We start from the raw sequence: 27,832 nt of genomic DNA, 5'->3' as shown, positions 1-27,832 counted from the left end.
CACCCCTCCCCCACCCCTCCACAGAGCTCTGCCTCCTCAGAGAGACTCAGCAGGTAATATCTACACACTCACTCACCTCTGACCTTTCAACGGAGTATCACAATGTAATCATCAGACGAGGACAGTAGTCTGTTATGGTGCTGCTGGCAATGTTCCATCTCATCCACCCTTCTTTCTTTCTCACTTGTGTGTGTGCATGTGTGTGTATATACATGGTGTGTGTACATACGTTGTGTGTGTGTGTATATACATGGTGTGTGTACATACGTTGTGTGTTTGTGTGTGTGTATATACATGGTGTGTGTGTGTATATACAGTACATGGTGTGTGTGTGTATATACATGGTGTGTGTGTGTATATACAGTACATGGTGTGTGTGTGTATATACATGGTGTGTGTGTGTATATACAGTACATGGTGTGTGTGTGTATATACATGGTGTGTGTGTGTGTATATACATGGTGTGTGTGTATATACATGGTGTGTGTACATACGTTGTGTGCGTGTGTCTCAGGCATCCAGTGAAGCAGAGCTCGGTGGAGTGTCAGCTGAAGAGGGTAGACGCCACACGGGTCGACGCTGACGACATCGTGGAGAAGATCCTCCAGAGCCAGGACTTCAGCCAGGGCCTGCTGGACTCCAGCGCTGAGGGTACGCTCACCATGCTAGATGTTAGCTCAATGTTCAGGGCTAGACATTACCCAGCTCAGACACTTAGACTAGACTTTACCCAGCTCAGACACTTAGATTAGCTCAGAGGGCTAGACTTTACCCAGCTCAGACACTTAGACTAGACTTTACCCAGCTCAGACACTTAGATTAGCTCAGAGGGCTAGACTTTACCCAGCTCAGACACTTAGACTAGCTCAGAGGGCTAGACTTTACCCAGCTCAGACACTTAGACTAGCTCAGAGGGCTAGACTTTACCCAGCTCAGACACTTAGACTAGCTCAGAGGGCTAGACTTTACCCAGCTCAGACACTTAGATTAGCTCAGAGGGCTAGACTTTACCCAGCTCAGACACTTAGACTAGCTCAGAGGGCTAGACTTTACCCAGCTCAGACACTTAGACTAGCTCAGAGGGCTAGACTTTACTCAGCTCAGACACTTAGACTAGACTTTACCCAGCTCAGACACTTAGACTTTACCCAGCTCAGACACTTAGACTAGCTCAGAGGGCTAGGCTTTACCCAGCTCAGACACTTAGACTAGCTCAGAGGGCTAGACTTTACCCAGCTCAGACACTTAGACTAGACTTTACCCAGCTCAGACACTTAGACTAGACTTTACCCAGCTCAGACACTTAGACTAGCTCAGAGGGCTAGGCTTTACCCAGCTCAGACACTTAGACTAGCTCAGAGGGCTAGACTTTACCCAGCTCAGACACTTAGACTAGCTCGGAGGGCTAGACTTTACCCAGCTCAGACACTTAGACTAGACTTTACTCAGCTCAGACACTTAGACTAGACTTTACCCAGCTCAGACACTTAGATTAGCTCAGAGGGCTAGACTTTACCCAGCTCAGACACTTAGACTAAACTTTACCCAGCTCAGACACTCTTTCTTCAGAGACTGCAGCCAATATTTAGTGGAGTCTATTGTAGAGGAAACTGTTTCCATGGATACTAGCAGGAATATAGGCCATAGTGGAGAGAGAGTTTAGTATGTGAGAGATGACTCCTGGCAGAGCTCTGCATATACCAGTCACATCAGACAGACTCTACTGTCCTGTACACATCACAAGTAATGGTTACTTTCTTCTGCTTTTTAAAAATGTATTTTTATTTCACCTTTATTTAACCAGGTAGGCCAGATCACCTTTATTTAACCAGGTAGGCCAGATCACCTTTATTTAACCAGGTAGGCCAGATCACCTTTATTTAACCAGGTAGGCCAGATCACCTTTATTTAACCAGGTAGGCTAGTTGAGAACAAGTTCTCATTTGCAACTGCGACCTGGCCAAGATAAAGCAAAGCAGTGTGACACAAACAACAACACAGAGTTACACATGGAATAAACAATAAACAAGCCAATAACACAAACAGTTCAATGACACATTAGAGAAAAGAAAGTGTATATACATTGTGTGCAAAAGGCATGAGGAGGTAGGCAATAAATAGGCCATAGGAGCGAATTATTACAATTTAGCAGATTAACACTGGAGTGATAAATGAGCAGATGATGATATGCAGGTAGAGATACTGGTGTGCAAAAGAGCAGAAAAGTAAATAAAAACAGTATGGGGATGAGGTAGGTAGATTGGGTGGGCTATTTACAGATGACTATGTACAGCTGCAGTGATCAGTTAGCTGCTCAGATAGTTGATGTTTAAAGTTGGTGAGGGAAATAAAAGGGCCAGCCAACTAGAGCATACAGATCGCAGTGGTGGGTGCTATAAGGTGATTTGGTAACAAAACAGATGGCACTGTGATAGACTGCATCCAGTTTGCTCAGTAGAGTGTTGGAAGCTATTTTGTCGATGACATCGCCGAAGTCGAGGATCGGAAGGATAGTCAGTTTTACTAGGGTAAGTTTGGCGGCGTGAGTGAAGGAGGCTTTGTTGCGAAATAGAAAGCTGATTCTAGATTTGATTTTGGATTGGAGATGTTTAATATGAGTCTGGAAGGACTCTAATGGACTCTAAAGGTACCTAATGGACTTTTTGATTAGCTATTTCAGTTGACTCGTTTTTTCAAAGCCCCTTAACTCCCTGTCTCTCTCACGGTAAATCCCCTCCACTCCCTGTCTCTCTCACGGTAAATCCCCTCCACTCCCTGTCTCTCTCACGGTAAATCCCCTCCACTCCCTGTCTCTCTCACAGTAAAGCCTCTCCACTCCCTGTCTCTCTATTGTAAAGCCTCTCCACTCCCTGTCTCTCTCACAGTAAAGCCTCTCCACTCCCTGTCTCTCTATTGTAAAGCCCCTCTACTCCCTGTCTCTCTCACAGTAAAGCCTCTCCACTCCATGTCTCTCACAGTAAAGCCCCTCCACTCCCTGTCTCTCTCACAGTAAAGCCTCTCCACTCCCTATCTCTCTATTGTAAAGCCCCTCCACTCCCTGTCTCTCTCACAGTAAAGCCCCTCCACTCCCTGTCTCTCTCACAGTAAAGCCTCTCCACTCCCTGTCTCTCTATTGTAAAGCCCCTCCACTCCCTGTCTCTCTCACAGTAAAGCCTCTCCACTCCCTGTCTCTCTCACGGTAAAGCCCCTCCACTCCCCGTCTCTCTCACAGTAAAACCCCTCCACTCCCTGTCTCTCTCACGGTAAAGCCCCTCCACTCCCTGTCTCTCTCACGGTAAATCCCCTCCACTCCCTGTCTCTCTCACGGTAAAGCCCCTCCACTCCCTGTCTCTCTCACGGTAAATCCCCTCCACTCCCTGTCTCTCACGGTAAAGCCCCTCCACTCCCTGTCTCTCTCACAGTAAAGCCTCTCCACTCCCTGTCTCTCTCACGGTAAATCCCCTCCACTCCCTGTCTCTCACGGTAAAGCCTCTCCACTCCCTGTCTCTCTCACGGTAAATCCCCTCCACTCCCTGTCTCTCACGGTAAAGCCCCTCCACTCCCTGTCTCTCTCACAGTAAAGCCTCTCCACTCCCCGTCTCTCTCACAGTAAAGCCTCTCCACTCCCTGTCTCTCACGGTAAAGCCCCTCCACTCCATGTCTCTCACAGTAAAGCCCCTCCACTCCCTGTCTCTCTCACGGTAAATCAAATAAAATGTTATTAGTCACATGCGCCGAATACAACAGGTATTTAACCGTCTCTCCACCTTACAGTGAAATGCTTACTTACGAGCCCCTAATCAACAATCCAGTTTTAAAAAATATGGATAAGAATAAGAAATAAAAGCAACAAGTAATTATAGAGCAGCAGTAAAGTAACAGTAGCGAGACTCTATAAAGGGGTGTACCGGTACAGAGTTGATGTGCGGGGGCACCGGTTAGTTGAGGTAATATATACATGTAGGTAGAGTTATTAAAGTGACTTTACATAGATGACAACAACAGAGAGTAGCAGCAGTGTAAAAGAGGGGGAGGGGAGGGCAATGCAAATAGTATGGGTAGCCATTTGATTAGATGTTCAGGAGTCTTATGGCTTGGGGGTAGAAGCTGTTTAGAAGCCTCTTGGACCTAGACTTGGCGCTCTGGTACCGCTTGCCGTGCGGTAGCAGAGAGAACAGTCTATGACTAGGGTGGCTGAAGTCTGACAATTGTTTGGGCCTTCCTCTGACACCGCCTGATATAGAGGTCCTGGATGGCAGGAAGCTTGGCCCCAGGGATGTACTGGGCCGTTCGCACTACCATCTGTAGTGCCTTGTGTTCGGAGGCCGAGCAGTTGCCATGCCTGTCTCTCTCACAGTAAAGCCCCTCCACTCCCTGTCTCTCTCACAGTAAAGCCCCTCCACTCCCTGTCTCTCTCACAGTAAAGCCCCTCCACTCCCTGTCTCTCTCACAGTAAAGCCCCTCCACTCCCTGTCTCTCTCACAGTAAAGCCCCTCCACTCCCTGTCTCTCTCACAGTAAAGCCCCTCCACTCCCTGTCTCTCTCACAGTAAAGCCCCTCCACTCCCTGTCTCTCTCACAGTAAAGCCTCTCCACTCCCTGTCTCTCTATTGTAAAGCCCCTCCACTCCCTGTCTCTCTCGCAGTAAAGCCTCTCCACTCCCTGTCTCTCTCACGGTAAAGCCCCTCCACTCCCTGTCTCTCTCACGGTAAAGCCCCTCCACTCCCTGTCTCTCTCGCAGTAAAGCCTCTCCACTCCCTGTCTCTCTCACGGTAAAGCCCCTCCACTCCCTGTCTCTCTCGCAGTAAAGCCTCTCCACTCCCTGTCTCTCTCACGGTAAAGCCCCTCCACTCCCTGTCTCTCTCACGGTAAAGCCCCTCCACTCCCTGTCTCTCTCACGGTAAAGCCCCATCTACTCCCTTTCTCTCTCAAACTAAAGAATGCTTGTCAATAACCACTTATTTTTAGATGGCTAAGCAAATAACCTCAGGCCATTTTGGCAGCGTGGCGACCTTGCGTTGATTGACAGTATCTTGTTTGTGCGTTACAGAGGAGGGGCTCAGGCTGTTTGTTGGTCCTGGTGGAAGCACAGCGCTGGGAAGCCAACACACCAGGTGGGTGACATTACCTAATGCATCAGAAAGTGGGTGACACCATAGAGATAGAATGACTACAAACGGACACACAACAGCAGGCACTCCTAGCAACAATCACTGTCACTGAATCACAGATAACATTTAAAGGGATAGGGCACAATTTTGCCAATTAACTATCTACCTCTAACTTCCTTCATACTGGACGCAGACAAAAAACATGTATCCATTAAGTAGATAAAATACTTAATTGTCAAAATCTTGCACTGTCCCTTTAATGCACAAGGGCCAATCGATAGAATATATGATTAATAGAATGTGATTGTTTGTTGTGAAGTGTTTTTCAGTAACACCCTTTCACTTGTTTGGTGTGAGTTGTTGCTGGTTGGATAATAACGTGTGTGACGTTCTCTTTCAGGGTTGGCGCGGGGCCCTACGAGCAGGTGGTGATCAGACGCTAGCCCCCTGGGAGTGGATGTGTCTCATAAGGTGCCAGAACACCACAGAGTCTGACAGAGGGAAATAGTTCTCAGCTCTATGCAGGACAAACATTTTGTTCCAATGGGAGTCCAGGTCTGAGGTGTGGAACCTGTGTAAGCCTGCTCCCCTAGTGTTGAAGCCAGGAGGTGACCTGAAGTTCATGATTACAACTTGTTCAATAACTTTCAGAAGAAAGAGGATATATTGATATATATACACACACTGTGCAGTCAGAAAGTATTGAGACCCCTTGATTCTTTCCACATTTTGTTACAGTCTTATTCTAAAATGGATTTTATATATATATATATATATATATATATATATATATATATATATTGAATCTACACACAATACCCCATAATGACAAAGCAAAAACAATTTTTCGACATTTATTAAAAGTGGAAATATCACATTTACATAAGTATTCAGACCCTTTACTCAGTACTGTGTTGAAGCACATTTGGCAGCGATTACAGCCCTGAGTCTTCTTGGGTATGACGCTACAAGCTTGGCGCTCCTGTATTTGGGGAGTTTCTCCCATTTTTCTCTGCAGATCCTCTCAAGCTCTTTCAGGATGGATGGGGAGCATCGCTGCACAGCTATTTTCAGCTCTCTCCAGAGATGTTCGATCGGGTTAAAGTGTGGGTTCTGGCTGGGCCACTGAAGGATATTCAGATACTTGTCCTAAAGCCACTCCTGCATTTTTTGGCTGTGTGCTTTGGGTCGCTGTCCTTTTGGAAGGTGGACCTTCGCCCCAGTCTGAGGTCCTGAGCGCTCTGGAGCAGGTTTTCATCAAGGATCTCTTTGTACTTTTCTCCGTTAATCTTTTCCTCGATCCTGACTAGTCCCTGCCGCTGAAAAACATCCCCACAGCATGATGCTGCCACCAACATGCGTCACCGTAGGGATGGTGCAAGGTTTCTTCCATTCAGGCCAAAGACTTCAATCTTGGTTTCATCAGACCGGAGAACCTTGTTTATCATGGTCTGAGAGTCCTTTAGGCAAACTCCAAGTGGGTAGACATGTGCCTTTTACTGAGGAGTGGCTTCCATCTGGCCACTCTACCATAAAAGCCTGATTGGTTGAGTGCTGTAGAGATGGTTGTCCTTCTGGAAGTTTCTCCCATCTCCACAGAGGAACTGGAGCTCTTTCAGAGTGACCTTTGGGTTCTTGTTCACCTCCCAAACCTTCTCCCCCGAAGTGGCCAGCTCTAGGAAGAGTCTTGGTGGTTCCAGTCTTCTTCCATTTAATAATGAAGGAGGCCACTGTGTTCTTGGGGACCTTCAATGCTGCAGAAATATTTTGGTACCTTTCCCCAGATCTGTGCCTCGACACAATCCTGTTTTCGAGCTCTACGGACAATTCCTCCGACCTCATGGCTTGGTTTTTGCTCTGACGTGCACTGTCAACTGTGGAACCTTATATAGACAGGTGTGTGCCTTTCCAAATCATGAAAAAAAAAATCAATTTTAGAATAAGGCTGCAACGTAACAAAATGTGGGAAAAGGGAAGGGGTCTGAATACTTTCCGAATGCAATGTATATATTGAGTACTGTTGGAATTAAACTGTGCAGAGTGGTATAATGTTCTCTACCCAGAGAGGCTAGACTTTCAATTCTGCAGTACTTCTGTTCAATGAATACTTCTTGTTATACAAGTAGGAGAATGCTCAGCTCTTTCAACAAAAAGGGCTTGTTGTTTTTTAAAATGTTGTTTTAGTCCTTCCAAATGGTTCTAGGTTACTCTGGGAGATATTTTGTAAGTTACTGTTTTATTGTTTGGTATGTTGCTGCTTGATATGTTCACTGTGTAAAATATGTAGTATTTCACACACACAGGTGTTTTAACTGACAAAGTGTGGCAATGAGCTGGTTTCATTTTCCACAAGGACCTTAAAACTGACTAAAGAACTATACACAGACAGCTTGCCTGACGTCACCGACCTACAGGTGCCCTATTCTGTCAAATGAACAAAGATGAACTGGCATATCTGTTTAGCTATACATGGAGGCCCAAGAGGCAAGCACATCATTAGCTCAAGAACATTATTAAGATTCTATGAGCAGAGAAATTATATAAGTGCCAGATGGGGTTGCCTCTTGGCTCCTTACGATGAAGTAATGAAAGGAGGAGAAAGCAAAGGGAAGAGGAGTGTCAACATCAGATGGAGGTGAAGAAGATGTCCCTGTAGCTATAGAGTAGGGTTAAGGTTTCAAATCCTCAGGAAAAATGGTTATACAGTAAATGTACTATGCTCTATGATCCCAAAATGGACAGTTCAGTTCACACTGTGTTGCTTTGATATACAAAACTGTATTGGGAGAGAAGTCTCCTTGGTCAGAAAACGTTAAATCTTTTCAGAAAGCTTATTTTCATACAAAAACAGGCACTCCTAGCAACAACTACTAGTAAGTAGGAGGGAAAAACTGATTTAGGGACAGTAAACATGGTTGACGTTTGGAAAGTGGGGCAAGTACAGCTTCACTAAAGAGAAGATGGAGTCAGTCAAGTACAGCGATCAAACCAAGATGTTAAGAGTCCTGCCAACCATCAACTATCTGCAAGGCCAAACATGACATTTCTATAAATGTTTGTCTTGTTCAGTGCTTTGTTGAAATACTGTTTGTGGGGTTTGTTATATCCATGATGTAAGTGTTACATCATTCAACTTCACATTCAGACTAGTTCTTGTGATTGTGTATGTTAATACTCTGCATTTGTCGGTTTTTACTGGTATGAATAAATTAGAGAAAGAATGCTCTTCAAATCAAATGTTATTGGTCACATACACATGGTTAGCAGATGTTAATGGTCACATACACATGGTTAGATGTTAATGCGAGTGTAGCGAAATGCTTGTGCTGCTAGTTCTGACAATGCAGTAATATCTGACAAGTAATCTAACAAATTCACAACAACTACCTTATACACACAAATGTAAAGGGATGAATAAGAATAGGTACATATATATACAGTGGGGTAAAAAAAGACTTGCACAATTGGTGGCTGACTAAATACTTTTTTGCCCCACTGTATGTCTATGTTAGTGATGGCTGTTTAACAGTATGATGGCCTTGAGATAGAAGCTGTTTTTCAGTCTCTCGGTCCCAGCTTTGATCCACCTGTACTGACCTTGTCTTCTGGATAGTAGTGGAGTGAGCAGGCAGTGGATCGGGTGGTTGTTGTCCTTGATCTTTTTGGCCTTCCTGTGACATTGGGCGCTGTAGGTGTCCTGGAGGGCAGGTCGTTTGCCCCCGGTGATGCATTGTGCAGACCGTGTTACCCTCTGGAGACCCTTGCCGTTGAGGGCGGTGCAGTTACCGTACCAGGCCGTGATACAGCCAGACAGGATGCTCTCGATTGTGTATCTGTAAAAATGTGTGAGTGTTTTAGGTGACAAGACTCATTTCTTCAGCCTCCTGACCTCACCTCCTCCCTGTAGACCGTCTCGTCGTTGTTGGTAATCAGGCCTACAACTGTAGTGTTGTCTGCAAACTTGAATATTTGAGTTGGAAGCTTGCATGTCCACGCAGTTATGGGTGAACAGGGAGTACAGGAGAGGGCTGAGAACGCACCCTTGTGGGGCCCCAGTGTTGAGGATCAGCAGGGTGGAGATTTTGTTTCCTACCTTCACCACCTGGGGGCTTCCCATCAGGAAGTCCAGGACTCAGGATGTTAAACTTTTATGACTTTCTTGTTTGTCCAATTCATACCCTTATCGTACTGTTTGTACCTTTATTATGTTGATATCCTCCTCTTGTTTGTTGTTTTTACGGTTATTTCTATAGACTGATGTTGCAAGTGCAGGTCCCACATTGTTCAATGTCCTAAATGTTGGAAGATTGTGAATTGGATTACAGTATAGAAATAACAAACACACATGCTGTGTTGTTCTGTAAAGTAATAAAACAATACAATTTATTTAAGAAACAACAGCTCTTGCTCAATAGATTTGGATTTTTTTCCCTATCCCCTGCTAAACTGTGGCCTACTTTTCCTTCCTGGCAGCTACAAAACCCAAATGTAGTATGTATGTTGTCATGGTGAAAACTTGTTTCTTGTTTTCGATACAATAGATATCCTAGTACTTAATTCAGTCCCATGGGATGGGAATATTGATGAATGGATGCTTCAAAAGCAGCTAGTGATATTTAAACAATGAATCCATGCTGGCTCAGAGAGCTGTTACATAACTGCTGTCAGTAGTACTCAACACAGTGGGGGTTGAGAAAGGGCTCAGGACTGCTCGTCACCGCCAGTCTGGCAGTCCTGCCTCTGGGTGAGATGCTTACAAAGTACCAGAGGACAGATGGCTGGCTACCGTGGCTATATACTATCACTGGCAGGGAGGGAGCGTTCCTGGAACACAGAGCTGCTGCAATAGATTGTAAATGTGATGCTGATTTTTGCAGCGTGAAAAGGCCCATATATTATAGCAAGGAGGGGAGGAACAGATACATGCAGTGAAGAACTGTCTTTCAACCCACCTTTAGAATATGTGGGAGAAGGGACTTGAAGGGACTGCGTTGTCTTGGCTGTGTGCTTAGGGTCGTTGTCCTTTTGGAAGGGGTCGATGTTTTCAAATGGAGGAAGAGTAGTCGGCATAAATCAAAGATTGACAGATTACTTGTGTACATAGCTAGGACTGAGGGTGTGCAAATTATGAAAGACACAGTAGCTACCCCAACATTGAACCAGTATCTGGGCCGAGGAGGAGACGATGAGAATATGACCTACTCCAGTGCTAGCCTCTCTACACTGGCTTCCTGTTAAGGCAAGCGCTCATTTAAAGGTTTTACTGCTAACCTACAAAGCATTACATGGGCTTGCTCCTACCTATATTTCCGATTTGGTCCTGCCGTACATACCTACACGTACGCTACGATCACAAGACACAGGCCTCCTTATTGTCCTTACAATTTCTAAGCAAGCAGCTGGAGACAGGACTTTCTCCTATAGAGCTCCATTTTTATGGAATGGTCTGCCTATCCATATCAGAGACGCAGACTCTGTCTCGACCTTTAAGTCTTTATTGAAGACTCATCTCTCCAGTGGATCATATGATTGAGTGTAGTCTGGCCCAGGGGTGTGAAGGTGAATGGAAAGGCACTGGAGCGACGAACCGCCCTTGCTGTCTCTGCCTGGCCGGTTCCCCTCTCCACTGGGATTCTCTGGCTTACTGGTGCTCCTCCATGCCACCCCTAGGAGGGGTGCGTCACTTGAGTGGGTTGAGTCACTGACGTGATCTTCCTGTCTGGGTTGGCACCCCCCTTCGGGTTTGTGCCTTGGGGGAGATCTTTGTGGGCTATAGTCTGCCTTGTCTCAGGGTAGTAAGTTGGTGGTTTGAAGATAACCCTCTAGTGGTGCGGGGGCTGTGCTTTGGCAAAGTGGGTGGGGTTATATCCTGCCTGGTTGGCCCTGTCCAGCAGTATCATCGGACGGGGCCACAGCGTCTCCTGACCCCTCCTGTCTCAGCCTCCAGTATTTATGCTGCAATAGTTTGTGTCAGGGGGCTTAGGGTCATTCTGTTATATCTGGAGTATTTCTCTTGTCTTACCCGGTGTCCTGTGAATTTAAGTATGCTCCCTTTAATTATCTTTCTTTCTCTCTTCTCTCTGAGGACCTGAGCCCTAGGACCAGGCCTCAGGACAACCTGGCTTTACTCATTGCTGTCCACCTGGCCGTGCTGCTGCTCCAGTTTCAACTGTTCTGCCTGAGGCTATGGAACCCTGATCTGTTCACCGGACGTGCTACCTTGTCCCGGACCTTCTGTTTTCGAAGACAGCACCTGCTGTCTCTAACTCTGAATGATCGGCTATGAAAAGCTAACTGACATTTACTCCTGAGGTGCTGACCTGTTGCACCCTCTACATCCACATCCGCATTATTGTTTGACCCTGCTGGTCATCTACGAACGTTTTAACATCTTGGCCATGTACTGTTATAATCTCCACCCGGCACAGCCAGAAGAGGACTTACCACCCCTCAGAGGATGGTTCCTCTCTAGGTTTCTTCCTAGGTTCCTGCCTTTCTAGGGAGTTTTTCCTAGCCACCCGGCTTCTACATCTGCATTGCTTGCTGTTTGGGGTTTCCGGCTGGGTTTCTGTACAGCACTTTGTGACATCGGCGGATGTCAAAATAGCTGTATAAATACATTTGATTTATTGATGACCTATTCAACGTCTCCCCCTCTGCCACAAACACACAGAACAGGACAAAAACATAATGAAATGTATTACTATAAGAAATTACAGTCAATTATTTAAAACGACTATCATTGCATTCTCACCAATCAGTGAATGCAGTGAGCCAAAGATCTTGAATTCCTCGATACAGTTACTGTACTTTGGTACTCATTCACGAAAGTCACTCATTGGACGAACGGCGTTCGTTGCCTTTTCCGGTCTTCTCCTGGCAGCGGCAGTTACGTGCGTACCATTTTCTCCTACTGTTGCCGAAGAAACTCAGCTAGCAAGATAGATCTACAAAGTAAGGTTTTGTGAGCCATAATCTGGTGCTAGGTTATTGTAGAATATAGTTTTCCGCAACTATTGACGGTTTCAAACCCCGCTTTAAATGGCGTTATAGTCAGAAGCATCGATTGTATAAGCTAGTTAGCGTTAGCGGCTAATTTCCCGCATTTGTGGATCGACAGCCTGGGATCCTCGCATTATGGCCAACAACACTGTAGCCGGGAATCAGCAACAAGGACAGGCTGTGAACAAGATTGGCCCTAACCCTGGAAAACATGGCAACAACTTGCCTCTCTGGGGAAACGAAAAGACTATGAACTTGAACCCTATGGTCCTCACCAACGTGCTCTCATCTCCATATTTCAAGGTTCAGCTCTATGAACTGAAAACCTACCATGAGGTGGTGGATGAAATATATTTCAAGGTAACCAGACCGATGCTGGCTAACGTTACTATACTAGCTAAAGTTGGTTAGCTACCTTAGGTAGCGGTTTGAACGTATGGGTAAATTGCTAACTTAACTGGCTAAATGGTTCAGTGACAGGTAGCTAGCTTTTGCTTAACGCTGTTTTTCATATTATAATTTGGCAGTATCATCTCAAATGGTTCCTAACGTGTTTATTAGATAACTAACTTCGCTAGCGTGCTAGCCACCGCTAACCGGACCCTATTTTCAGTTCAGTTTACTCATTTGAGTGGGTTGCAACGTTAGCTAGCTATGTAGCTAAGTGAACTGCTGATAATTAAAATTGTGTGGGAATTAACGTTACTGTAGCTAGTTAACGTTAGCTGGCTCGCCAGTCAGGTAAACTCTAGTGTTATGTTAGCATATTAATACACGCTAACTACATTTAGCACCTAATTAGTATTGCTGAAGAGATCTTTCCGTAGCCCGGACGCACGCTCAGTCTTGAACGTGAATAAGCATCGCTTGCAATACGGTTTTGGAAACATAAGAAACGTAGCTTTTTCATATCAGCGAGGAATTGTTCTAAAATTGTTAATTGGGGCGACCACCCATGCTCATTAGCTATCCAGCATGCTCCGAACTAACCCAAAGGCCGGCAAATGGCGAATTTTGTATCCCCCGTGGACCGGTTTGTACGTTCAGGCTGCAAAGGCATCGATTTCCGCCTTGTCGCGATTTAATGGCGAGAAGGCAGTTAACAAAAGGGAAGTGTGTGTACTTTATGAAACACTTTTCCACCATGGCTAATGCCTAGGAATCCTAGTCCCAGATGTTGCATATCGTGTTCAGTCAATCGGGGAGGAGCATTAGACGCTCTAGGATGGCAATAGGCATCCGAACACCTGTGTGTAACAAAAGAAAGCCGACAGAAACGTGTTGTAATTGAAACATGCTGTCGACTGCAACTGATGAAGCCTGTTAAAAACAATCTACAGTAAGTATATATTTAGCATTTGTGAAATGATTTTGATGTGATTGGAAAGTAAAGGGCTGCAAAGGCATCTTCCTGATGTGCCCAGCGTTCAGCCAGAGGTAAACAACAGACTTCTGCAACCTGAATGTGATTCACATGCATTGATTTTGTCATGGGGTCACTGTGTTTAAAAAAAAAAAAATGTGTCTGTAGGTGACTCATGTTGAGCCCTGGGAGAAAGGCAGCAGGAAGACTGCTGGACAGACTGGAATGTGCGGAGGGGTAAGTTAGAAAGTACGTGCCTTTTGCCTCCCCCTGTTTCTCTGTCCCAGATGATGGGGGTAACAGTCACTCTGACTTATGTCTGATTTAGTGGCTTTAGCTGTCAATAGAATCAATGTAAGTTACATCCTGACCAGAGAAGATATTCTCTGCCTAATTGTGTTCATAAGTGCATCACATACATTTCACATTTTTTACATTATAGTCATTTAGCAGACGCTCTTATCCAGAGCATCTTGGTTAGGTGCACATACATGCATGCAGACACACACACATACATGCATGCAGACACACACACATACATGCATGCAGACACACACACATACATGCATGCAGACACACACACATACATGCATGCAGACACACATACATACATGCATGCAGACACACACACATACATGCATGCAGACACACACACATACATGCATGCAGACACACACACATACATGCATGCAGACACACACACATACATGCATGCAGACACACACACATACATGCATGCAGACACACATACATACATGCATGCAGACACACATACATACATGCATGCAGACACACATACATACATGCATGCAGACACACATACATACATGCATGCAGACACACATACATACATGCATGCAGACACACATACATACATGCATGCAGACACACATACATACATGCATGCAGACACACATACATACATGCATGCAGACACACACATACATACATGCATGCACACACACATGCATGCAGACACACATGCATGCAGACACACATACATACATGCATGCAGACACACATACATACATGCATGCAGACACACATACATACATGCATGCAGACACACATACATACATGCATGCAGACACACATACATGCATGCAGACACACATACATACATGCATGCAGACACACATGCATGCATGCAGACACACATGCATGCATGCAGACACACATACATACACGCATCAAAAGTCAGTAGTTGATAGATGACAAACTCAAGCAATACACTTAACTTAGCTGTGGAGTAGGACTGTGTTGAAAAACGATAATTCCCCCAAAACGTAGCGGTCCACTTCAGATATATGTTAGGAACACTGGTCCCAAAAATCGAAACGTCTGACACATGAACCTCTGTTCTCAGGTGCGTGGAGTCGGGACAGGCGGCATTGTGTCCACGGCCTTCTGCCTGTTGTATAAGCTGTTTACCCTCAAGATGACCCGCAAGCAGGTGATGGGACTGATAACTCACAACGACTCGCCCTACATCAGAGCACTTGGTTTCATGTACATAAGGTACAACTCTTTTACATTTTGGTTTATGTAAAAGGCAAATGTTTGCACAAAGGATAGAACCTATTGGACTTGTTTTTATTTGGTTGTAAATACATTTCACTCACCCTGTTCTAATGGGTTGCAACCTCTTTGTGAAATGCTCAGCAGCCATTTTGCAGTGTATAGTTGCATGCCTAAATGATACCATTTTGCAGTGTATAGTTGCATGCCTAAGTGATACCATTTTGCAGTGTATAGTTGCATGCCTAAGTGATACCATTTTGCAGTGTATAGTTGCATGCCTAAGTGATACCATTTTGCAGTGTATAGTTGCATGCCTAAATGATACCATTTTGCAGTGTATAGTTGCATGCCTAAATGATACCATTTTGCAGTGTATAATTGCATGCCTAAGTGATACCACTTTGCAGTGTATAGTTGTATGCCCAAATGATACCATTTTGTTCCGACATCTCTTTATTAATATGTTGTTACATTAACTACATGTCTTTTCCTGGAATAGAGGTGTTATATAAGATGTGTTCGCAGACAACAGTAGGTAGCCTAGCGGCTAAGAGCATTGGGCCAGTAACTGAAAAGTTTATGGTTTGAATCCCAGAGCAGACGATGTGAAGAAAGAGAAAAATCTGCCTGTCCTTGAGCAAGGCTCTTAACCCTAATTGTTCCTGTAAGTCGCTCTGGATAAGAGTGTCTGCTAAAGGACAAAAATGTAAAAACAGTATCTACCTTCAGATGGTTAACATTGGCGTCAAGATGCAGGCGGAAGTCAGACGTCTACATGTGTTATTCAATGGGATGCTCAGTAGTGTGTTATGTGTGCGTTTCCTCCAGATACACCCAGCCCCCTGCAGACCTGGTGGACTGGTATGATGGTTTCCTGGATGATGAGGAGGTATGTCCACACGGGTAATACTTTCATATTTCTCTACCTTTCACTAACAAGTCTGGCATGATCCAAACTGTTGGCTCTCAGTTCTCTCCTCGTTGTGATGCTCAGAGCTGATTTTTCACCTTTGCCTTCATTTGGCTTAATTGTCCCCAGTCCCCCTCCCCCTGCGCAAAGTTGAGTAGTTAGGTCATTCACTCTGCTCTGCTGCCTGTTTTTGTCAGGGTAAGTATATTTGATGTAGAGTTGAACCATACAGTCAAATTCTGTTAACTAAAGGCATGCCCTTTGTGTTTGCCAAGATGCAATCAGGACTTGTTGCACAAACTCAATGAATAAAAAATCTAATTTGCACAATTTGACATTTTACACTGAAATGTGTAATGTTGTTTCTCCCAGGCTCAGATTTTTATTTATTCTAATTAACACATTTTATTTTAAAATATAACAGCACGTATATTTCAACACATAAATCCATTGCTTCGTTTTCTTTTCTCTGACACCCTCCTACTTAAAGGTGCTACACAGAATTCTTTGGGGAATTTTTGCATTGTAATTCCAGAAAATGTCCTTAATTAACATATATGGCACTAATTATGAAATGATAGTCTTTCACACTATTACTTATCCACCAGTGTTGTGATTGGATATTCACATAAGCTGTTTCTAACTTTGTGGCTGCCATTTCCTGGTTGCAGAAATTCTGCAGTGTTACCTCAGTTTCAGTTTATTTCAGAAAACAAGCACTGAATAGTGTAGGTAAGCGTTGTGCCATTTATATCACTAAAAAATATTTTTTAATAGCAACAAATATTGTATTTACAGCTGAAGTTGGTGGTCCAAAACAAAAGTTACTTTCAGTTTTGGTCCACCAGTTTCAAACAGCTGTAAAAAAATATATATTTATATATTAATTTTATATTGAAAATGCATTTCACAGTGATTTAGATGGTATAACGACTCCCTACACTATTGTGCTTGTTTTCTCACATAAACTGAAATTGAGCAAAGAGTGTTTGGGGGAAAAAATCCAGACATGAAATGAAAGCCATTTCCACTAGATAACACAGCCACAAAGTCGGAACAGCTTTCCCAGTTTATATATATATATATATATGCCATTTAGCTGACGCTTTTATCCAAAGCGACTCACAGTCATGTGTGCATACATTCTACGTATGGGTGGTCCCGGGGATCGAACCCACTACCCTGGCGTTACAAGCGCCATGCTCTACCAACTGAGCTACAGAAGGACCCCAGTTTGACAACAGATGCCACTCCGGTGGGAGAAATCAATAGGCACTTATATAACAGCCAATCACAACGCTGGTGGTTAAGTAATACTGTGAAACACTATCATTCCACTATTAGCACCAGATATGTTAAGAGCATTTTCTGGAATTACAATACAAAAAAATCCTATGTGTAGCACTTTTTAATACAATTGAACAATTTTCTGAGGAGAACTTTGTAGTAGATGTTCAGTGCATTCGGAAAGTATTCAGACCTCTTGACTTTTTCCACATTTTGTTGCGCTACAGCCTTATTCGAAAATGTATTAAATTGTTTTCCCCCCTCATCAATCAACAACACAACCCCATAATGACACAGCAAAAACAGATTTTTTTATTTGTTTTTGCTCATTTGTAATAGGACATTTACATAAGTATTCAGACCCTTTACTCAGTACTTTGTTGAGGCACCTTTGGCAGCGATTACAGCCTTGGGTCTTCTTGGGTATGACGCTACAAGCTTGGCAAGTTCAAGTGCGGGCTCTGGCTGGGCCACTCAAGAACATTCATAGACTTGTCCCGAAGCCAGTCCTATGTTGTCTTGGCTGTGTGCTTAGGGTCGTTGTCCTGATGGAAGGTGAACCTTCAATCCATTCTGAGGTCCTGTGCGCCCTTGCGCAGGTTTTCATCAAGCGTCTCTCTGTATTTTGCTCTGTTCATCTTTCCCTCGATCCTGACTAGTCTCCCAGTCCCTGTCATTGAAAAACATCCCCACAGCATGATGCTGCCACCACCATGCTTCACCATAGGGATGGTGCCAGGTTTCTTCCAGACGTGACGCTTGGCATTCAGGCCAACGACTTCAATCTTGGTTTCATCAGACCAGAGAATCTTGTTTCTCATGGTCTGAATTCTTTAGGTGCTTTTTGGCAAACTCCAAGCGGGCTGTCATGCCTTTTACTGAGGAGTGGCTTCAGTCTGGCCACTACCATAAAGGCCTGATTGGTGGAGTGTTACGGAGATGGTTGTCCTTCTGGAAGGTTCTCCCATTGCCACATAGAAACTCTGGAGCTCTGTCAGAGTGACCATCATGTTTTTGCTCACCTCCCTAACCAAGGGCCTTTTCCCTCTATTGGTCAGTTTGGCATTGGTCAGTTTGGCTGCATGGTCAGCTCTAGGAAGAGTCTTGGTGGTTCTAAACTTCCATTTAAGAATGATGGAGGCCACTGTGTTCTTGGGGACCTTCAATGCTGCAGATTTTTTTTGGTGTCCTTTGCCAGATTTGTGCCTCAACACAATCCTGTCTCAGAGCTCTACAGACAATTCCTTCAACCTCATGGTTTGGTTTTTGCTCTGGCATTCACTGTCAACTGTGGGACCTTATATAGACAGGTGTGTGTCTTTCCAAATCATGTCCAATAAATTGAATTTACCACAGGTGGACTCCAACCAAGTTGATGAAACATCTCAAGGATGACCATTGGAAACAGGATGCAACTGAGCTCAATTTAGAGTCTCGTAGCAAAGGGCCTGAGAACTTATGTAACTAAGGTATTTCTGTATTTTATTTTTTTGTATAAAAGCCTTTTTCACTTTGTCATTATGGGGTATTGTCTGTAGATTGATAAGGGGGGGGGGGAGTATTTAATCCATTTTAAAGTAAGGCTGTAACGTAACAAATACTTCCCGAATGCACTGTATCCTCTCTGTGCATTCAAACCTTCAATTGGCTGGATATTGTTTGTCAGACTGTGCAACCAGGCCTACTTTCTTGTTCTGATGCAATATTTTAACCTGACATCCTCTGACATCCTACCCAACTGGCTAATTCCCATGTTCTCTTCTTTAGATGCCCCTTGTGCAGCAGGTGAATTGGATAATGTATCTCTCAGCACTGTTGGTTTGCGTGTGTGAGTGCAAAACGGCTGTTCTCTACCCATTCAGACCTGGTCTCTCTGTAGTTGCTGTGCACATACCTACCTCCATGCCTCCACTCTGTACTTGCACTGTGGCCAGCATCTCCCTGGACTGTCGAGAGAACTAGGAAGGAGGAAGCAAAACACTTTCCTTAACCCTTATTTTGTTGCCTGCCTACGGATCCATCTCAATTGTCCATCTCAAGTCGCTTCCTCTCCTTGTCTCACCCCCATCTTTACTTCCTCTTTTAATGCTAGTGCAGATGGAGGAAACGATGAGGAGAGGAAGCCACTTTAGACTATTGAGATGCAACCCAGGGTGTTTTCAGTTATTTTGCTAACATATCGTTGTGTAAGAGAGCTCACAGTGTAAGTACAGACTTTTCAGGACAGCCAGACAGATTAAATGAGAGAAACCATTTTTCCATACTATTATTTCCTATAATCAGTATCAGGCACTAAGTTGAATTATAAAGCAAACACATGATAAGGATTGATATGTGAGCATATTAAGCTAGATGAAATCAGAGGTGAAGGTTCAGTACTTGGTCATCACAAATTATATTTGATTTCTAATTGAGTCATGGAGGCAAGTGTTAAAAAAACAAGGGACTAGGATGATATGCTGGAAAAATATGATAATGAATGAATCTTTTGTAGTTCTTTTGTAGTTCTGTTTTGCATCTGTGTGTTTTAATAACGTTTTCAATACCCCCCACACCCTCTATGTTCTCAGGAGCTGGATGTGAAGGCCGGAGGCGGCTGCGTCATGACCATCGGTGAGATGGTCCGGTCGTTTCTCACCAAGCTGGAGTGGTTCTCCACACTTTTCCCACGCATCCCGGTGCCTGTGCAGAAGATGATTGACACACAGATGAAGGCAAGGCCCCGGAAGGCTCCTGAGAAGGTGGAGGAGCCGGTTGAACCTGTGCCAGAGGAGGGACGGGCGACAGAAGGGCGTAGACGCTCCCGGTAGGAAATGTATAAAAGCCATTCTGAAGAATATTCTGTATTATGTGGATCGCATCTCTGTCAATGAGGGAGGGTTTTTGCTGTTCATGAGGCTGATATTTAGGTTTGTTTCTGTTTTTCTATTGGTCAGGAGCCCCAGGAGGTCCCCCAAACGGTCGAGGAGCAGGAGCCACCACCGCGAACGAGAGCGCCACGGCCCAAGCTTCGACCGCGAGCTGGAAAGGGAACGTGACCGCCAGAGGAAGGAGAGGGAGGGTAAGGACGGGGACAGGAGAGGAGGGGACAGGGAGAGAGGGGAGAAAGAGAGGGACAGGGGAGGAGAAAGGGAGAGGCGACGGTCCAGGAGCAGGGAACGCAAGGGAGAGCGGAAAGACAGGGAGAAAGAAAGGGAGGGGGGCGGGGAGAACGACAGAAGCAGGAGGAAAGACAGGGGCAGTGACAGAGGGAGGGAGAGGTCCAAGGACAAGAGGAGCAAGGGAGAGACTGAGGACAGGAGACACAAAGAAGAGCGGGATGAGAGGAGGGGGCACAGGGAGGAGAGGAAGGCCAAGCGCTCCAGTCGGAGCGGAAGCAGGGAAAGGAGACACAAGGAGAAGTCCAAGAAGAGAGGAGAAGTCCAAGAAGAGAGTGGAAGCAAGAGCAGGGCCGAGGTGGGGGAGAAGGAGAAGAGCAGGGCCGAGGTGGGGGAGAAGGAGAAGAGCAGGGCCGAGGTGGGGGAGAAGGAGAAGAGCAGGAAGAGAGAGCGCAGCCATGAGAGGGGGGACGGCGAGCAGCGCTCACACAAACGCAGCCGCAGCAAAGAGCGGAGCCACCGGCCACGAGAGCCCAGCAATGGGAAAGCCCATGGGAAACACAGAGAGCGCAGGAGAAGCCAGAGCATGGATCGAGGAGAGAGAACGACACAGAGAGCGCAGGAGGAGCCAGAGCATGGATAGAGGGGAGAGGACGACACAGAGAGCGCAGGAGGAGCCAGAGCATGGATAGAGGGGAGAGGACGACACAGAGCGCTCGGGCAGAGTCCCCTTAGCTCGTCGCAGCTCTTCTCTGCCTTTCTCTCTTCATTCATTGGTTTTACTTGTTCGTGTAGTCTGCCACGTATTATTAAAAAGAGAAGAAAAAAACATTAGCACGAGAAACGACCTGGACTTGTCTTTGGCCAACGTAATGTTACTTTATGTAGATCTTTCTATCTCTCTGCCTTTCTCCTCCCTTTCTAGACCAGCGTTACTTTTCATTCGAGACGGTTGTATTAGAAAAAAAATGCCATTTTAAGTTTTTATATGGTTTTGTCTCTGGAAAGTTCCAAATTGCTTTGTACATACGGGTCTGAGAATGTTTTAAATCCGACAGAGCAACCTCCGAAGGTGAATTTGTACCATGCACTGAGCCGTACTGATATTGTGCTGTGTTTGGTTATGTGCTCTGTTGCATTTTGTTTTCTAATTAAACAACTTTTACAAAAGGAGACGTTGTGTGGGGTGATTATGGTTTTGTTGAGGTGTAATTCTTAAAGCTGTAATTCCTTATTCATTTACACAAGTACTCCTCTAAAAGGTTTTATCTGGTACGATCTCACTCGATTACACGAGTACTCCTCTTCAAAGCACTTCCATATCTAGGGGATTGTATACCATGGTTATAATGGACTGCTGTAATGTCTGCTAAATGAAGAAATGGACTACCGTAGTGTCTGCTAAAGGAAGAAAATGACTAAATAACGGACTACCGTAGTGTCTGCTAAATGACTGAATAATGGACTACCGTAGTGTCTGCTAAATTACTGAATAATGGACTACCGTAGTGTCTGCTAAATTACTGAATAATGGACTACCGTAGTGTCTGCTAAATGACTGAATAATGGACTACCGTAGTGTCTGCTAAATGACTGAATAATGGATGACCGTAGTGTCTGCTAAATGACTGAATAATGGACTACCGTAGTGTCTGCTAAATGACTGAATAATGGACTACCGTAGTGTCTGCTAAATTACTGAATAATGGACTACCGTAGTGTCTGCTAAATGACTGAATAATGGACTACCGTAGTGTCTGCTAAATGACTGAATAATGGACGACCGTAGTGTCTGCTAAATGACTGAATAACAGACTACCGTAGTGTCTGCTAAATGACTGAATAATGGACTACCATAGTGTGCTAAATGACTGAATAACAGACTACCGTAGTGTCTGCTAAATGACTGAATAATGGACTACCGTAGTGTCTGCTAAATGACTGAATAATGGACTGCCGTAGTGTCTGCTAAATGACTGAATAACAGACTACCGTAGTGTCTGCTAAATGACTGAATAATGGACTACCGTAGTGTCTGCTAAATGACTGAATAATGGACTACTGTAGTGTCTGCTAAATGACGGAATAATGGACGACCGTAGTGTCTGCTAAATGACTGAATAATGGACTACTGTAGTGTCTGCTAAATGACGGAATAATGGACGACCGTAGTGTCTGCAAAATGACTGAATAATGGACTACTGTAGTGTCTGCTAAGTGACGGAATAATGGACGACTGTAGTGTCTGCTAAATGACTGAATAATGGACGACCGTAGTGTCTGCAAAATGACTGAATAATGGACTACCGTAGTGTCTGCTAAATGAATAAATGGACTACCGTAGTGTCTGCTAAATGACTGAATAATGGACTACCGTAGTGTCTGCTAAATGACTGAATAATGGACTACCGTAGTGTCTGCTAAATGACTGAATAATGGACTACCGTAGTGTCTGCTAAATGACTGAATAATGGACGACCGTAGTGTCTGCTAAATGACTGAATAATGGACTACCGTAGTGTCTGCAAAATGACTGAATAATGGACTACCGTAGTGTCTGCTAAATGACTGAATAATGGACTACCGTAGTGTCTGCTAAATGACTGAATAATGGACTACCGTAGTGTCTGCTAAATGACGGAATAATGGACTACCGTAGTGTCTGCTAAATGACTGAATAATGGACTACCGTAGTGTCTGTTAAATGACTAAATAACAGACTACCGTAGTGTCTGCTAAATTACTAATAAATAATGGACTACCGTAGTGTGCTAAATGACTGAATAATGGACTACCGCAGTGTGCTAAATGACTGAATAATGGACTACCGTAGTGTGCTAAATGACTGAATGGACTACCGTAGTGTCTGCTAAATGACTGAATAATGGACGACCGTAGTGTCTGCTAAATGACTGAATAATGGACTACTGTAGTGTCTGTTAAATAACTGAATAATGGACTACTGTAGTGTCTGCTAAATGACTGAATGGACTACCGTAGTGTCTGCTAAATGACTGAATAATGGACGACCGTAGTGTCTGCTAAATGACTGAATAATGGACGACCGTAGTGTCTGCTAAATGACTGAATAATGGACTACTGTAGTGTCTGCTAAATAACTGAATAATGGACTACTGTAGTGTCTGCTAAATAACTGCTAAATGACGGAATAATGGACTACCGTAGTGTCTGCTAAATGACTGAATAACAGACTACCGTAGTGTCTGCTAAATGACTGAATAACAGACTACCGTAGTGTCTGCTAAATGACTGAATAATGGACTACCGTAGTGTCTGTTACATGACTAAATAACAGACTACCGTAGTGTCGGCGAAATGACTGAATAACGGACTACCGTAGTGTCTGCTAAATGTCTTGAATAATGGACTACCGTAGTGTCTGCTAAATTACTAATTAACTGACTACCGTAGTGACCTACGAGGTGCTGCACCCGGACAAGGGTAAGAAGAAGCAAGCCTATCATGTGAACCTCCTCAAGGCCTGGGAGGAGGCCTCTCCAAGGGAAAGTCCTTTCTGGTCTGCAGGGTAGAAGAAGAAGACTAGCTAAATGACTGAATAACAGACTACCGTAGTGTCTGCTAAATGACTGAATAATGGACTACCGTAGTGTCTGCTAAGTTACTGAACAGCAGACTACCGTAGTGTCTGCTAAATTACTGAATAATGGACTACCGTAGTGTGCTAAATTACTGAATAACAGACTACCGTAGTGTCTGCTGAATGAATAATGGACTACCGTAGTGTGCTAAATGACTAATGACTAATGGACTACCGTAGTGTGCTAAATGACTGAATGGACTACCGTAGTGTCTGCTAAATGACTGAATAATGGACTACCGTAGTGTGCTAAATGACTGAATAATGGACTACCGTAGTGTCTGCTAAATGACTGAATAACAGACTAACGTAGTGTCTGCTAAATGACTGAATAACAGGCTACCGTAGTGTCTGCTAAATGACTGAATAATGGACTACCATAGTGTCTGCTAAATGACTGAATAACAGGCTACCGTAGTGTCTGCTAAATGACTGAATAACAGACTACCGTAGTGTCTGCTAAATGACTGAATAATGGACTACCATAGTGTCTGCTAAATGACTGAATAATGGACTACCGTAGTGTCTGTTAAATTACTAAATAACAGACTACCGTAGTGTCTGCTAAATTACTAATAAATAATGGACTACCGTAGTGTGCTAAATGACTGAATAATGGACTACCGCAGTGTGCTAAATGACTGAATAATGGACTACCGTAGTGTGCTAAATGACTGAATGGACTACCGTAGTGTCTGCTAAATGACTGAATAATGGACTACCGTAGTGTCTGCTGAATAACTGAATAATGGACTACTGTAGTGTCTGCTAAATGACTGAATAATGGACTACCGTAGTGTCTGCTAAATGAATAATGGACTACCATAGTGTCTGCTAAATGACTGAATAATGGACGTCCGTAGTGTCTGCAAAATGACTGAATAATGGACTACCGTAGTGTCTGCTAAATGAATAAATGGACTACCGTAGTGTCTGCTAAATGACTGAATAATGGACTACCGTAGTGTCTGCTAAATGACTGAATAATGGACTACCGTAGTGTCTGCTAAATGACTGAATAATGGACTACCGTAGTGTCTGCTAAATGACTGAATAATGGACGACCGTAGTGTCTGCTAAATGACTGAATAATGGACTACCGTAGTGTCTGCAAAATGACTGAATAATGGACTACCGTAGTGTCTGCTAAATGACTGAATAATGGACTACCGTAGTGTCTGCTAAATGACTGAATAATGGACTACCGTAGTGTCTGCTAAATGACGGAATAATGGACTACCGTAGTGTCTGCTAAATGACTGAATAATGGACTACCGTAGTGTCTGTTAAATGACTAAATAACAGACTACCATAGTGTCTGCTAAATTACTAATAAATAATGGACTACCGTAGTGTGCTAAATGACTGAATAATGGACTACCGCAGTGTGCTAAATGACTGAATAATGGACTACCGTAGTGTGCTAAATGACTGAATGGACTACCGTAGTGTCTGCTAAATGACTGAATAATGGACGACCGTAGTGTCTGCTAAATGACTGAATAATGGACTACTGTAGTGTCTGTTAAATAACTGAATAATGGACTACTGTAGTGTCTGCTAAATAACTGAATAATGGACTACTGTAGTGTCTGCTAAATGACTGAATGGACTACCGTAGTGTCTGCTAAATGACTGAATAATGGACGACCGTAGTGTCTGCTAAATGACTGAATAATTGACTACTGTAGTGTCTGCTAAATGACTGAATAATGGACTACCGTAGTGTCTGCTAAATGAATAATGGACTACCATAGTGTCTGCTAAATGACTGAATAATGGACTACCGTAGTGTCTGCTAAATGACTGAATAATGGACTACCGTAGTGTGCTAAATGACTGAATAATGGACTACCGTAGTGTCTGCTAAATGACTGAATAACAGACTAACGTAGTGTCTGCTAAATGACTGAATAACAGGCTACCGTAGTGTCTGCTAAATGACTGAATAACAGACTACCGTAGTGTCTGCTAAATGACTGAATAACAGACTAACGTAGTGTCTGCTAAATGACTGAATAACAGACTAACGTAGTGTCTGCTAAATGACTGAATAACAGGCTACCGTAGTGTCTGTTAAATGACTAAATAACAGACTACCGTAGTGTCTGCTAAATTACTAATAAATAATGGACTACCGTAGTGTGCTAAATGACTGAATAATGGACTACCGCAGTGTGCTAAATGACTGAATAATGGACTACCGTAGTGTGCTAAATGACTGAATGGACTACCGTAGTGTCTGCTAAATGACTGAATGGACTACCGTAGTGTCTGCTAAATGACTGAATAATGGACTACCGCAGTGTGCTAAATGACTGAATAATGGACTACCGTAGTGTGCTAAATGACTGAATGGACTACCGTAGTGTCTGCTAAATGACTGAATGGACTACTGTAGTGTCTGCTAAATGACTGAATAATGAACTACTGTAGTGTCTGCTAAATGACTGAATAATGGACTACCGTAGTGTCTGCTAAATAACTGAATAATGGACTACTGTAGTGTCTGCTAAATAACTGAATAATGGACGACCGTAGTGTCTGCTAAATGACTGAATAATGGACTACCGTAGTGTCTGCTAAATAACTGAATAATGGACTACTGTAGTGTCTGCTAAATGACGGAATAATGGACTACCGTAGTGTCTGCTAAATGACTGAATAACAGACTACCGTAGTGTCTGCTAAATGACTGAATAACAGACTACCGTAGTGTCTGCTAAATGACTGAATAATGGACTACCGTAGTGTCTGCTAAATGACTGAATAACAGACTACCGTAGTGTCTGCTAAATGACTGAATAATGGACTACCGTAGTGTCTGCTAAATGACTGAATAACAGACTACCGTAGTGTCTGCTAAATGACTGAATAATGGACTACCGTAGTGTCTGCTAAATGACTGAATAATGGACTACTGTAGTGTCTGCTAAATGACGGAATAATGGACGACCGTAGTGTCTGCAAAATGACTGAATAATGGACTACTGTAGTGTCTGCTAAATGACGGAATAATGGACGACCGTAGTGTCTGCAAAATGACTGAATAATGGACTACTGTAGTGTCTGCTAAATGACGGAATAATGGACGACCGTAGTGTCTGCAAAATGACTGAATAATGGACGACCGTAGTGTCTGCTAAATGACGGAATAATGGACTACCGTAGTGTCTGCTAAATGACAGAATAATGGACGACCGTAGTGTCTGCAAAATGACTGAATAATGGACTACCGTAGTGTCTGCTAAATGACTGAATAATGGACTACCGTAGTGTCTGCTAAATGACTGAATAATGGACTACCGTAGTGTCTGCTAAATGAATAAATGGACTACCGTAGTGTCTGCTAAATGACTGAATAATGGACTACCGTAGTGTCTGCTAAATGACTGAATAATGGACTACCGTAGTGTCTGCTAAATGACTGAATAATGGACTACCGTAGTGTCTGCTAAATGACTGAATAATGGACTACCGTAGTGTCTGCTAAATGACTGAATAATGGACTACCGTAGTGTCTGCTAAATGACTGAATAATGGACTACCGTAGTGTCTGCTAAATGACTGAATAATGGACTACCGTAGTGTCTGTTAAATGACTAAATAACAGACTACCGTAGTGTCTGCTAAATGACTAATAAATAATGGACTACCGTAGTGTGCTAAATGACTGAATAATGGACTACCGCAGTGTGCTAAATGACTGAATAATGGACTACCGTAGTGTGCTAAATGACTGAATGGACTACCGTAGTGTCTGCTAAATGACTGAATAATGGACGACCGTAGTGTCTGCTAAATGACTGAATAATGGACTACTGTAGTGTCTGCTAAATAACTGAATAATGGACTACTGTAGTGTCTGCTAAATAACTGAATAATGGACTACTGTAGTGTCTGCTAAATGACTGAATAATGG

The 27,832-nt window shown here is 43.8% G+C and overlaps 2 protein-coding genes across 5 annotated transcripts in view; both read left to right on the top strand.

The window, feature by feature from the left end:
• The window catches only part of LOC118372516 (protein FAM102B-like), a 32,168-nt gene extending 23,837 nt beyond the window's left edge, over positions 1-8,331 (top strand). For 3 of the 4 annotated variants that reach the window (XR_008077094.1, XR_008077095.1, XR_008077096.1), the window contains exons 9-10: positions 515-651; positions 5,050-5,060. Coding sequence is in view for 1 of the 4 variants with exons in the window: in XM_052476350.1 (XP_052332310.1) it covers positions 506-651; positions 5,050-5,113; positions 5,511-5,553 (253 nt within the window). In the remaining 3 variants the exon portion in view is untranslated. Of the gene's footprint in view, positions 1-505; positions 652-5,049; positions 5,114-5,510 lie in introns of those variants that run through there. The other variant, XM_052476350.1, reaches the window with a different exon arrangement.
• A 138-nt stretch (positions 8,332-8,469) lies between these two features.
• LOC118372511 (pre-mRNA-splicing factor 38B-like) lies at positions 8,470-21,464 on the top strand. Its single transcript, XM_052476349.1, has 6 exons — positions 8,470-12,472; positions 13,644-13,712; positions 14,842-14,993; positions 15,825-15,885; positions 19,764-19,999; positions 20,130-21,464. The coding sequence occupies exons 1-6, from the start codon at positions 12,248-12,250 to the stop codon at positions 20,932-20,934; spliced, it is 1,548 nt and encodes a 515-aa protein (XP_052332309.1). The 5' UTR covers positions 8,470-12,247; the 3' UTR covers positions 20,935-21,464.
• Positions 21,465-27,832: the final 6,368 nt, after the last annotated feature.

The sequence above is a fragment of the Oncorhynchus keta genome, chromosome 23 (genome assembly GCF_023373465.1).
Source record: "Oncorhynchus keta strain PuntledgeMale-10-30-2019 chromosome 23, Oket_V2, whole genome shotgun sequence".
NCBI lineage: Eukaryota > Metazoa > Chordata > Actinopteri > Salmoniformes > Salmonidae > Oncorhynchus > Oncorhynchus keta.
This window is presented reverse-complemented; position numbering and strand designations above follow the sequence as displayed.

Excerpts from the sequence above, each read along its gene's own strand:
- LOC118372511 (XM_052476349.1), top strand. The coding sequence starts at position 12,248 with ATGGCCAACAACACTGTAGCCGGGAATCAGCAACAAGGACAGGCTGTG. Across the intron at positions 15,886-19,763 it reads GTTTCCTGGATGATGAGGAG|GAGCTGGATGTGAAGGCCGG; the intron begins GTATGTCCACAC and ends CTATGTTCTCAG. Across the intron at positions 20,000-20,129 it reads GAAGGGCGTAGACGCTCCCG|GAGCCCCAGGAGGTCCCCCA; the intron begins GTAGGAAATGTA and ends TCTATTGGTCAG.